We start from the raw sequence: 13,115 nt of genomic DNA, 5'->3' as shown, positions 1-13,115 counted from the left end.
ATGACAAATGGTTGGTCGCAGCATTGTTTCGCTGCGCCAGTTTAAACATTTTCACAAGCTATATTTGGGGAGTAGTTTGGTTCAGGGGGATGCCTCCTGCTTTGCCTAATGAATGGATGTAGCAGCATCCATAGATCTCTGCAAAGTCTGTCCAAACAGCTGGATCAGTAACCTGAACACTTAAAGCCCCTTCGCCCCTTCATATACGCAGCACGGTGCTCTGGGATCAAACCTAAACAGCCTGATTGCTGCCTCCCTCCTCAGGTGACAAATACAGGGCGATGTGACATCACTTAGAAACCTCTATATTTATTGTTCAAATCAGCCAACCATCCCACTCTGCTGTTGTTGGACAGGAAATACAGCGCTGCGCCAGCACAGCCAGGAGGAAGTCTGCTTTCATTTCCCATTCCTGAAGGCCCCCCTTCCTCCCTCGCCAACACTCCACATCTCAAAATGTCCTCGCAACGATTTACTTAATCGTTGGAGGTTTAGTGAAAAAAAATGTCTCTTCTGCGCCTACATCTCCAGCGGCAGCGTGGAATGCCTCATGCTTTATTTCCCAGATTAACAACTTCACCCCTCATCAAGCGCAGTGTAAACACGGCTCTTGGAGAACCACAGTGCACGCCCCCCACCCCTAACAGTTTGTTTTTTTTCCCCCGTCCCCCTCGTACGTTTGGCAGTCTAAGCCCTTAACTGGGCTCAGCGAGTCCACAGAGATGAAGCTGGTACATGGTTCACTGCACCGCACCCCTCAGCAGCCATTCAGCTCCGCAGGACCCCCACTGCAGGTTGAAATTAATTAATCTGTCCAGTTTGGAGCACCGAAGGCAGGGAGGCTGTGGTTTTGCATTAGGGGACTTTTGGGATTTAAGTGGTGCAAAATACAGTCAGTCTGTCATTACAAGACAAATGACAAAGCAGCACCGTGATGTTTCATTACCTCGTAGATTTCATTCAGTCTATCATGTGAAATGTGGAGTAAATTAAACTGTTATACAGAAAGAGCAACTTTTCATGCTGAAAAATGAAGTCAAAGTGCCCAAAAACTTTAGTTCCTCTAATGTCCACTAGAAGCTGGCTCCAAGAGTGATTCAGTCCCCAAAAACCCTCACGTTAAAATTCATGTTAAATTCAAATTCTGACAATATCAATATTTGATATTTATGATTAGAATTGATGTTAGTTTATTTAATGTATAATACTTTTTAAAGCTTGATTTTGAAAAGTGCATTTTGTGTGCAGAGTCATACAAGTGTGTATAATATTAACGCATGCCTGAAGGGTTTTACTTAATTACACACTTTTGACAATTAAAAATCAATCCATTAACTTACTTTTTTCAAAAACAACTCACTGTTCAAAGACAGTGCTTATTTATTATACTTATCAGGTCCTTCTTATTACAAAACAGCTTGGAAAAAATAAAAATGCATATCATATAAAAGCAGGGAGGCTACAAACACAGTAGAATGCAAACAAATATCAAAATAAAATATTTTTTATAATGCCTGTGTTTTATTTTATAGTGGAACTTGTGCAAATGTTTCCTTTTTCAATGCTAAATTTGCCTTCCCATGCAAACCTTCCCGTCACTGTTCTAGTTCTGTATATCTGCTGCCTTTTCTTTTATTTCATGCATGCTGAGTCAGAGTGGATTGAGAGCTGAGCACTGTTGTGGCATGCAGCAGGAAATATCATGTTGCTGTTTCTGTGTTTAAATAGCCAGCGGTGTACCAGGGATGGAGGCACCGCAGGACGGGCATCCCGTCATCAGCCAATCATAGCTCAGCGGTGAATGCTGCTCAAGACCACAAAATGTTCATCTGCCCAAAGTCACTCATGTTTCATTAGTGTGGTAAGTAATTGTGATATAAATGTACAATGGCATCCAGTATTGTGCAAAAGCAGCATGCAAAAGTACTGCCATAAAATCTGTTTGATTTTAGAAGATTTTTCCCTCATATAAACAGACTTTCTCTCCTAAAACAGCACATTAACATTAATGTTTGCCAGTGTTTGTAGGCAAACATGCTGTCACATGCTCTGAGACGGGCCACAGATACTGTGTACATTCATGGGAACGCCCAAAAAATGTCTCAAACTTTTACTCCGAGTAGAAAAACAAAGTATTCGCCACCATTCTGAAGATTTGCTGTGTGGCTTTTTGCATGTCGAAAAACCTTAAAAACCCAGAGTTAAAGAGTATTTTGCAACTTGGACCCTGTTTTCATATGTTTCTGTGTCTGAGTGACTAATAGAAACAGCATCTTTTTAAAATTGGTCCAGTATTATGAAAAGTTCAAATAGCAGCCAGGATGAAAAACACTCAGAGCACGTTCATGCCTTCAATGTGCATCCACTAAAAGTTTGTTTTTGCCAGTGACAGGCTCAGATTGCTATTAGAAGTGTCTGACAACATTATGAAAAATACATTTTGATTGACAACTTGTTAAAAATAAAATGCGTTTGTTTAACCAGAAACCGTCCCAAAATCCCAATCATCAAACCCAACTGACGACATTTAAATAAACGGTAATTTTATCATCATAAAACACACTTCATTCAAAGTTGACAAAAACAAAATAAAACTCAGAAAAATAGTTTTGGTTTTTCCTCTGCACTCTTCCAACAATCCCCAACTCTGGTTTGGTTGAAATAAATCCTTAACTCACCCAGTTCGATGTGAAAATACGCTGTCCAGCTAAAATTACTGGGGTTTTTTGTTTTTTTAATGGAGTCTGGTGGGTTTGATGATGGCGATTTTGGGACTGTTTCTGGTTAAACAAAAAGCATTAGACGCTTTATCTTCAGCCACTTCTAAAACAGTCTTGAGCTTCCAAGGACTTGGTGTTCTTGCCACTGCAAATCCCTGTTTAATAGCGTTACAGCACGTCGTCAAAACATAGGCTAAAGGCGCTGCTGTTGCCCTGAATTTACCGTCTCGAAACTTGCAATTAACTAAATAAAAAGGACGCCTCTTAGCTATAACTGAACACTGACTGTATCTATGCATTTTATGCATCTACAGGATATTTTTGCGGTGAGTATACAGCCAGAGTGACAGCAGTTTGTTTGCTCAGCGGCTCAGAGCTTGTCTCTACTCCCCGAGGTGCTGCGAGACAGAAGGAGCCCAGCTTTTGTCTCCCTGCACATTAATCCTCGGCCGCTCGCTCTCACACCTGACGTATGCGCTCACACCTGTGTGTGCGGTGTTGTTCTCGGCCCTCGTGTTGAATAGAGGAGAGGGACGATTAGCGAGTTGTTTCCACTGCTCTGCTCGGTGGATCAGCTCACACCTCTGTTCTGTTTGTCATGTTTGTCTTGTCAGGGATCCACAGACGACCCCAAAGAGCCGGGAGCTGCACGGGTCACTTCACCTACACCAAGACAGGTGGGCGCTTTTCTCCTCAACTTTTTAAAGAATTCCTTTAATGCCTGAAGTGTGAAACGCAGAGTGGAAGAAGTACACAGATCCTTAACTTAAAGGGAAGCTTTGGTATTTTTCAGCCTGTAGTCTGTTGTGAGTAATAGGAACAAAATTTTAGAAATTGTTCCAGTATGGCAGCGGTGAAATAGGCTGCGATGTAACCACTTGGGGCGTGTTCGTCCCTCAATTTATGTCCACTAAAAGTGTTTGTTTTTGCCACTGACGGGCTCATATTGTCATTCTAAGTGACAGCATTATTGAAAGGTTTCCTTCAAAGAAAGACATTTTTGTTAAAGAGAAAGATCATCAGAAAGTTTTAAATCCACAATTCCTCTGTGAAATCGTGAACTATCAGCTCCCAGAAATCCCTCATACGTGGCTGCTCTCACGTATAAGGGGTTCGTCTTTCCATCATCGCTCTCATAACACGCCTACGTGGCCTTCGTTTGGTAATAATGACGGTTAGTGCGGTGGCTACAATAGAAATGATGCTGCTAATGTTTTGAACATCCATCACCATGGTTACTGGGATGTTATCGCCAGCGGAGAAGTCGCATAACATCACTCAGTGGAAACACAGTCATCTCATTGCGATTGTGTTTTAGCAACATTTTGAAAATATTGCAAGTTTTGCACAAATCTGTAAACCTGTCCACTAAGAGCACACAGATCTTGAAGTCAGTCGACATTTGCCAAAGTTGATTTCTTTTTGTGCAGCTTGACAACATATTGAACTTCACATACCTTTGCCATGTTGCATGTGCGCCCTTATGTGCGTCATCCCATCGCAATTTTGTTTTATTATTTTTATATTTATTATTTTACATTGCAAAAATGTTGTTTACGTTTTGTGCAAATCTTAAATGGAAATCCGTGTTCTGATGAATTGATGTGTAAGCAGCACTTTGCCACTGTAACTGATTACCTAACTGATAGTTAGGTAGTTTATTCCAGTGTTTCTCCCTCTAGACGTCATAATATAAATCTGAGAGGCTTCTTGAATCTTTGCTTGGACTTTTTGTTTTGTTTTTGTAAGGGATCGCATGACATAAAGCCTATTTATTTACACTTCTCTTTAACAATTAAATATAGTGGAGTAGAGGAATAAAATAACAGAAGTGAAAAGTAAATAAGCACCTTAAAAGTACAGTATTTCAGTATATTTTCTGGGCTACTTTACACTACTGTGAACAGAGTACTGCTGAGAAGCATGTGTATAAAACATTACCTGAACCCAAACCTCAGAGGAGTTTAAGCAGGATTATTGGTTACTGTTTATTAACACACTCACCAGCTAAAGATTTAGTCTTGTTTCGCCTCACTATCTTTGCGTTTTTTTGGCGCTGTGTCTCTTGGATGTGCTTACAGTCTGGCAGCTGGTTGCTACCTTTTTATAAAGCCTGAAACTCACCCGAGTGCCCATAAACGCCCCAAGCACAGAGAATAATAAGATCGAGTCAGAGGGCGGAGTCACTGTAGAATAATACACCACCTCACACTGACGGTGGCTCACAAGGGACCACTGATTCCTTGGGGGTTTTTTTTTTTAGTAAAATCCTGCATATTATCAAAAAGTTAAGCTGCAAAAACACTGTTGACAGTTCACATAAAACATTATAATATCCAACCTTTGACACGTCCTGTGTCATGTTACCTTTGCAAGCCCTCCGGTGAGAAATGGACTTGGTCATGTCCCTGTAGTAACCCTCCTTGCAGTAATGGCAGTGGCGTCCCGCCGTGTTGTGGCGACAGTTGAGGCAGACGCCGCCACTTCTCCGCCCCGACAGCTTGTACAGCTCCATGTTGAAACGACAGCGGCGGGCGTGCAGGTTACAGTGGCAGGCTGAGGAAAGAGAGAGAGACACTGTGACATTTTGCAGATCGGCGAGTCATGATGCCTTTAAGTGAAATAAAACATTCAGCACTCAGATTTAAACTATCCCATGTGGCACAGTTTGAAAACCATGTAGCTCCGGTTGTGCAGATTTTTTTCATGTTTTCACTCCAGTTGCGTGGTTACATCGTCCCCTGTCAGTTGAGAAACTCCAAAACTCGTGAAACCAAATGCAGTGTCATCAAGCTGCAAAACACTGCTGTTGTTCTAAGCTCCTGAAAAGCTGACATTTTGGAAACATGAGCTTGTTATCTGACAGCGATGAACTCGGCTCACACTGGCTACAAACCCTCCAATTTGCAAATGTGGTGCGGAGCCAACCGCAGTCAGTCTGAGATCCTGAGAAAATGCATTTACTTGAAAAACATCGCAATCTTCTGGTATGAGTTTGTCATTTTTAAGACAACAGGTTATTGAAACAGATGGTGTGGCTCGGCCTGCTTTGGTCTGGCCGCAGAATAATGGAGCCTCTTAAAGAAACGTCCTGGTTCGCTTGGCCACCTGCTTGTGAATTTAACCTCTGACCCCCGGTGATGTCAGGCAGGAAAACTTTCTTCCGCTCTCCCACACATCTGAGAGACTGCTGATTTATTGTCATTGCTATTTTCACTCGTTAATATCGACCCCAAGTTCATATTTCTCACGCAATCATGCACTTTTGCGATTTTAGGACTCTCTTATGGAAGCCCAAAGTGGTCGATATGAAATCCATTTTTTTTAAAAGACATGAAATAAATAATCACATGAATGAAATGTGTAAAATGTATAAATGAAGGAGGCCTGTAAAAGTCATGGAATTTGTAAAAATCTTTAAAGGTTTTTAAAAAGTCATGTAATGTTGTTGTGAGTATTAAAATGTTTATTGTAATCTTCCATGAATAACCTTCCACGTTATGTAAAATTACAGCAAATTTATTTTCTGTAGCTGTCGACGTAACGTAGCATCATGTTGCGTACATTTTGTAATTTTCTCTCTGTGCCCCGTCTCTCGCGTCATGTTTGCCAGCTGAAATTATGTTTAAATAGATTTTGAATCTAATATGTTTGTAAAACACTGGGGAAGTGGGCCAAATAAAAAAAACAAAACAATTATAATGGTTCCTTGGAAAGTAGTGGAAAAGCATGAAATTTTGTCCATAAAAATGTGTGGAAACCCTTTTAAAAATGCCAATATAATACATATTTTTTTAAAAAGCTGGCGTTTGTAAGAGGCTATTTTGAATTAAAATATCTATGATTTGATAAGAATTAAATCCATTTTTTTTAAATGAGAACATTTCCTAATAATGAGTTGAGTTTTAATAAAGTCGATAATGTTTTACACTATTTATTAATGTGATTTGTTATTTCAACATGACTTAATTAATTCAATACTGAACACTGTGGGGCTCCATATTCTCTATGATCATCCTCGTGTTTGTGATATTTTACCTTTAAGGTCACTTTTTTCCTTCATGAGGCTGAATCAGCCACGTACCAATCATATGATCGGCCCTCACGGGCCCTCGCTTTCCCGTAATCTCTCCATCAATGCGCCCGTCTTAATGTTATTACAGCGAGATGCTGGCGATTAGACCGCCACATATGCTCCACGTTCATCAGCGGTCTGAATCACGTACAGACCAACTCACACCTGCCAGCAGGGACCCGAGCTGGCAGGTGGCTGGGATTCAGAAACACTCCCTCTGAATGGGGGGCCCAGACACACACACACACACACACACACACACACACACACACACACACACACACACACACAGAGGTGTTTGGCAGCTGTCACAGGCTTATCTCCCACACCGCTCTCCCCAGGGCTGATCCAACACACACTACAGCAAGCTTTGAAGAACACACACACACACACACACACACACACACACACACACACACACACTCTTCCCTCTCACTCTTTGCTGCTTTCTTATCCCAGATGTTATCTCCACTTAAGGGAAGTGTGAGGGGAAAATGCAGCGGGGCTTTTTTCATGAGCAGGAAATGGAATGCTCTTAGTTTTCGGTTCCTGAAGAAAGACGATGCTGGTACTACACTTTTCATCTTCCAAGATATTCACACACAGATGTGTTTATTGTAACACTGCAGCCGTCACTTCATAGAACAATATTACTTTATTTTTTAAACAGCCAGAGACAAAATAAAAACTAAAGTGGGCTATGCATCATCATTTCTATATTCTTCTTTTCTGTCAATCCTGCACAGTCAAATCAGTGAAGTCTGTGATTCTTTGGCATACATTGATTTGTCTTTTCCCTCTCAAAGGTAAAAGTGTACTTTCTGTGTGTGAGAGAGTGTCAGGAGATTAATAAGCGCTATCTCCGCAGCTGTCCCCAGGCCCTTCTAATGAGCGCTGTGCTATCTCATCCACACATCCTCGCTCTGCTCACACACTTGTTGTCCAGCAGGGACAACAGCTTGAGCGCTGATAAGACGTGTTTAGAGCAACAGGCTCCAAATGCCCCTCGCAACATCGGCCGCACGTTTGCCAGATAGCTGTGTACCATCGAAAAGTCAAAGCACAGGTGAACTTTTTTGTTCCTCAACAGTTTGGTCTGCGTATAAAGAGACCAACCCAGTCGCCTGTACAAATGTTAGTATTATATGTTTCTGAAAACCACAGATGCGTTACATTTGTACGTTATTATGTAGTAGATATGTTCACCATGCTGTAATATAGGTGTGGTTCGGTGTAGGTACAAAAACGTTTGCAACTCTCCTGGAATGGTGACACAGAAAGGGGTAGCTAATAAACGCCTACATGTGGGTGCGAAACGCCTCTGGAAACACAGATGGTTTTGTTGCTGTGATAGTTGTACTATCCTGGCAGAAAACGCAGCGATGTAACTGATTTTTGTAGTGCTACCACTGCTGGAAAAAAGTGTGGTCTGTTGGTAAAAGACAATCACATTTGAGGGTAGTAACACCACAGGAAAGGAGCCATGTGTTGCCAAAAAACACCCACTTTTCAGGGCTTAATATTTGCTGGTAAACAGCTGTGGGTCACTACAAACACCCACATTTTGGGGCTTAGAAGCTGCTTGAAAAACAGCAAAGCGTTGCTAAAGAACGTCCACGTTTGGGGCAAAAACAAATCACTAAAAAAAAGTCCCGCATTTGAGAGATAAAAAAGGTGCTGGTAAAAGAGCAATGTGTCGCTAGAAAAAAAAAAAACATTTTGGGGATAATACCTGCTGGAATAGCAGTCAGGGTTTGAAAAAAAACACCCATGTTTTTTGACACAAACACAGCTGTATAAAGAACATCCATATTTTGGCGGTAAAAATCCACCGGAAAAACAGTCACAGGTCACTTGCTAGAAGACACCTACATGTGGGGGCTACAAAGCCGCTGGCAAAACAGCCACAGTGCAGTGTAGTTTCCAGTGAGTATTTCACCTGTATCCTGCATTTTACAAAATGTTTACACTTTAATTCGGAGCTGTAATCTAACGTGTTAACTGTTTTTAAATACAGCTAAATAAAAAAATGGGTACCCACTTCATGGGTATTAATGAACTCTTTTGACACTTCTGCAACATCCCCCACATACACACTACAGGTGTTATGCAAGCATTGTATAATCTCCATATGCTCTGCAGTGAGTCCTAGAATCAAGTATATTTAATTTAACTTCAACAGCATGTGAGAGAGAGAGACGTGTCACTAAAAACTAAACGTGATGCCGTCGTACATGTGCAGACATTCACAAGTGTCTGTGTGTGTGTGCGTGTCTCTGAACCACTAAACCAACTGTTGTCAGGAAAATATGGCTCAGTAATCCTTTAAGGGCCAAGTGTTGTCTTTTCCTCAGATCGCAGGCTGTGATGAACCCTGTTTGATCTGGCACACGTCACCCCGCTCACGATATGAGTGACTGCGCGGGATTATACACAGCCAGAGAGTAATTGGTCCTGAATAAACAACAATTGTGCAGGAATTTCATCTTTCTCCGTCTCTGAGGAAGCGGAGCATTCTTCAGTCTGTACGCTTAAACATCTGACACCTGTTGACAGCGTTGGTAAATATCTGCCTCCGCGGCGGCGCTGAGTTCCTCGAACCATCCATAACCAAATTTCATTAGAGATCATCATGTACAGACGTTTGATTGTTTCTGAAGTGCGCTCTCTGATGTAGACGGGACCGAAAAACCGCCTCCACCGAGCTGTGGGATGCGCAATTTCCATGCAATATGCACACCCACCGTGGACGCTTCCTTCACTGCGGCTGATAGATGGCACTTGAACATAAATAGATTGGAATAGCATCGCTCAGAGTGGGCCCTTGAAACCAAATGAAAGCAGACCCAGAAAAGACACCTTGTCCTCTGGATGTCCAGTGAAAAATCAGTCAGCAGCTGATGTGCAGTAACCGTTTCTTTATTAAACACACTTTTAGTATGGAGTTTTAATTCTTTTTTTCATTTAATTATGTAAATGATATGATATGTTTTCTAATTTACTTCTGTCATAAGCACTTAAGTGCTATTTTTTGCAGTGAAACAGTGTAACATTTACTGTGGCAATTTTCTGTTGCTTAAGCCACTATATGTGTGTAAGCATCCTACATCCCAAGAAAAAAAAAAACGTCCTAAAATCCAAGCAATGTCTTTAAATCCTAAAAATCCTAGAAACTGTGACTGGCCCCTGGCTCCCTGTCGTTTTGCAAAAGTGGCCCCCAAGCAAAGCCGGTTGATTATTCCTACTGTAGTTCATACGCTGTATATGCTAAATCATTAGCCTGTGATTTGTGAGTTTTCTGAAGTGTTACCAAAAAATAAAAGTTTAATGGAGCTTTGATGGATGAAGTCATGGAGAAATTTTTTTTATTTGTATTCCTTACTGATCAAGCAGTGATTATTATGTTTTATTCTCTGGAAGCAGTTCCTCTGTAGGATTATAAAGACATCACTGAGCTGCTGATCACATCATAATCCATAAAAAAAAGATGGCACAAATATGCCATTATAATACTGGAAGGCTGAGAGTAAATCATAAATAAATCATTGTCATAAGGAGACTTTTCTAGGAAAGTGGTATCAGCTGCCTCACTGAGACTCATCGTTATTGAAGCCAACACTCGAACAAACAGGCGTTTTCTGTCACACGGCACCCGTGGACTTTCTCTGATGAAGCACGTTTGACTCGGTAACGCACAAACATAAAAAGCGAGCGCTCTGATCCGTCACCCTCAGCTGCTTCCAGGCCGACTTCCACCTCAGTTTCCCACAATAAATATTTCGATCACACATCACTGCAGCAGCTGTGAGTTTGATGAGGGCGCGGACAACAACAAAGGACTTCTGCAACAAGCACTCCACATGATGAATCCTTTTACAAGTTTCCGGACTGCTTTTGATGATTTCACTCGAGCTCCCCCCCAAAAATAATGTAAACAGTGAAGGGGAAAACAGTCGGAGCTGTCACGGGAGATTTTTATCTCGGCGCAGGTTTACGCAATGACCTTCGAGCACCGCTTCATCAATAGCAAGCCGTCACCTTGGTGTCACATAAACAAATAAAGCATCAAGACATGCGAGCCAGCATGAGAATGATTTAAAGAGCTTCTTTGATCGAGTCGGACAGAGATGGCATGACTAAGACAAACAACGGAGCTGGAACACGAGGAGTTAGTCTGTGTGACGTGGTTTTAATGAGACACATATTAAAAAAAGGAAGGAAAATGAGCAAACTGGGTTCACTTTGCTGCACCTGCCTCTGTGCTGATGTCTGAGCTTTTTTTACGTGATGTCACTCCATCATTTCAGATTTCCTCTATTGTACCTCCAGGACACCAAATAATGGTTCCTGTTTTCCTGTAATCATGAAAATCAGCTGCTACAGTCTGGCCAGAACTTCACAGTTTGAGTTCATACTTACAATTTAAGGACAAAAACATAAACACGTTATAGAAAAGTGGAAAACATGACGTGTAGCTGTGCAGCTACAATCATACGCTTTAATTTTATAGCCCGTAATACAGTAAACAAGCTGCAAGGAAATCAAAAAAGCTGCAGTTCCCTTAATGGCCACTAGATGGTGACTTCCACAGGAACCCCAGAATCTACTGAAGGGACTAGAAAAATTGCAAATATTCAATATTCATTATTCAGTTTAGATAGAAGATGCACTTTATTTCATAGACTGTTTAAAAATAATTGATGCTGCCTCCATGACATCACCTATAACCTTGTGGACTCTAATTTTGAAACCTTGAGTTTGGCATTTTGGCCGTCGCTATCGTGGACTTTTTTGGGGGGAGAGAGAGTGGGGACGACATGCAGCAGAGGATCTCGAGCGGGAGTCGAACTCGAGGCCGCTGCAGCAAGGACACTGCCTTCATTCATGGGGCGCCTGCTTTATCCACTCAGCCACCGACGACCCACTATCTTAGACTTTTACAGCCAGAAGTGACCATATTTAGACTAACTAGAAACATCTGGCTTCTTTTTGTTCAACCAATCATTGAACAAGAAATTATAGGTGACCAAAACATTGCAATTAACCTTAATAAACTGAAAATCCCTGAAATAGAAACAGCCTATATTCTGTGTATCTGGGGGTTTCCATGGAAACGCTACCTAATTTAACATTGTCACTATGATCGTGTTGCAAAATAGTACTGAACACTAAATACTATTTCACTGTTTTCCTTCTTACAGTTTTATGCTTTCATGATGTTACAGCACTTTGCTGTTAATTTTACAGACATTTTTTTACAGTGTGGTCTATGTACAGTTTACCACTCTGACTAGTTTAGTTAGCTTGAGTCCAAAAATTTAGTAAGCATGATAGCAACGCAATTTTGTCAGTCTGGACCTATTTGCCTTTTTTGGCTTGGACCAATTAACCAGATACAGCGAGCTGGAGCGGACTTTAAAACGTCGTCTCAGAGGCCTTTAGGCGGGGTTTTTGTTCTTTTCTGTTAGGAACTATTATCGCTGTCGACTTCAGGAGTGATATCAAGGCCAAAGGCTAACAGAGCAGTTTAGCTGCATCTGCCCGGCTCTGTGAGGACAGATGCTATCAATCTAATGATGCCATCACGGCCAATTTGGCAGCGACACCTCGGTTCCCCGTGGGGAGTTGTGTCTGCTCGGCTGCCATAACAGCACACAGAGGAACATAATGAGCCATCACTCAGCTCACCTTTCACCTCTGAGGAGCTGCCAAACCACACCAGAGTGCACTTTGTGCCCCGAGACCAGATAAGAGATGAAAAGGTTGAAGCTGAGCTAATGAATTGAGTTATCCCCGAGATGAAAGGCTATCTGAAGCCATCTCGCTCTCCTGCTTCGTCCAGGTCTGAGCACGTTCCCGTGTCTGCGTCAAAAATCTGCTGGTCACTGTGTGTGTCCAGTTTTAGGTACAAACCGGACATTGTTTTAGCCAGAAATGATTATTTTATCATCATAAAGCCAAAACTGCTCCTTACCTTAACCGAAGCGCTATAACCACAGATGAAAAGCCTCATTTATAAACCTTTGTGATAGCGTGTTATCCACAGTAGAGAGCCTGCAGCACAATCCTAAAGGACGTTTCCAACCAAAGCGCTAATTATTCTTAATATGTACGGGGACATTCCTGCAAAGTCAGAGGTCAAACTTATCTGCAGGTATTTAGTGTCTTCCTCAAGGACCCGACAAGAGGGCTTGAACTCAAGTTGTCTTGTTAAATAAGTCTCACTGAACACTACATATATATATATATATATACACATACACATATATGTATATATATGTCTAAGTAACAGGAGACTAAATCATGTGTTGTGGAATCAG

At 41.6% G+C, this 13,115-nt stretch overlaps 2 protein-coding genes across 2 annotated transcripts in view; one reads left to right on the top strand and one right to left on the bottom strand.

The window, feature by feature from the left end:
- Positions 1 to 13,115, top strand: part of LOC121940368 (phosphoinositide 3-kinase regulatory subunit 5-like) — a 111,586-nt gene that overhangs the window by 55,288 nt on the left and 43,183 nt on the right. The window contains exons 4-5 of the mRNA XM_088069173.1: positions 1,729 to 1,861; positions 3,335 to 3,397. Of these exons, the coding sequence (XP_087925299.1) occupies positions 1,802 to 1,861; positions 3,335 to 3,397 (123 nt within the window). The 5' untranslated portion in view covers positions 1,729 to 1,801. The remainder of the gene's footprint in view (positions 1 to 1,728; positions 1,862 to 3,334; positions 3,398 to 13,115) is intronic.
- ntn1b (netrin 1b) overlaps positions 1 to 13,115 on the bottom strand; it is a 60,313-nt gene that overhangs the window by 22,063 nt on the left and 25,135 nt on the right. The window contains exon 3 of the mRNA XM_042504291.2: positions 5,088 to 5,276. Within this exon, the coding sequence (XP_042360225.1) occupies positions 5,088 to 5,276 (189 nt within the window). The remainder of the gene's footprint in view (positions 1 to 5,087; positions 5,277 to 13,115) is intronic.

Source organism: Plectropomus leopardus, chromosome 18 (assembly GCF_026936395.1).
Source record: "Plectropomus leopardus strain MGB_pleo_1.0 chromosome 18, ASM2693639v1, whole genome shotgun sequence".
NCBI classification, from domain to species: Eukaryota; Metazoa; Chordata; class Actinopteri; order Perciformes; family Serranidae; genus Plectropomus; species Plectropomus leopardus.
Note: the sequence above shows the minus strand (reverse complement) of the source record. Positions and strands in the feature narration are given on the sequence as shown.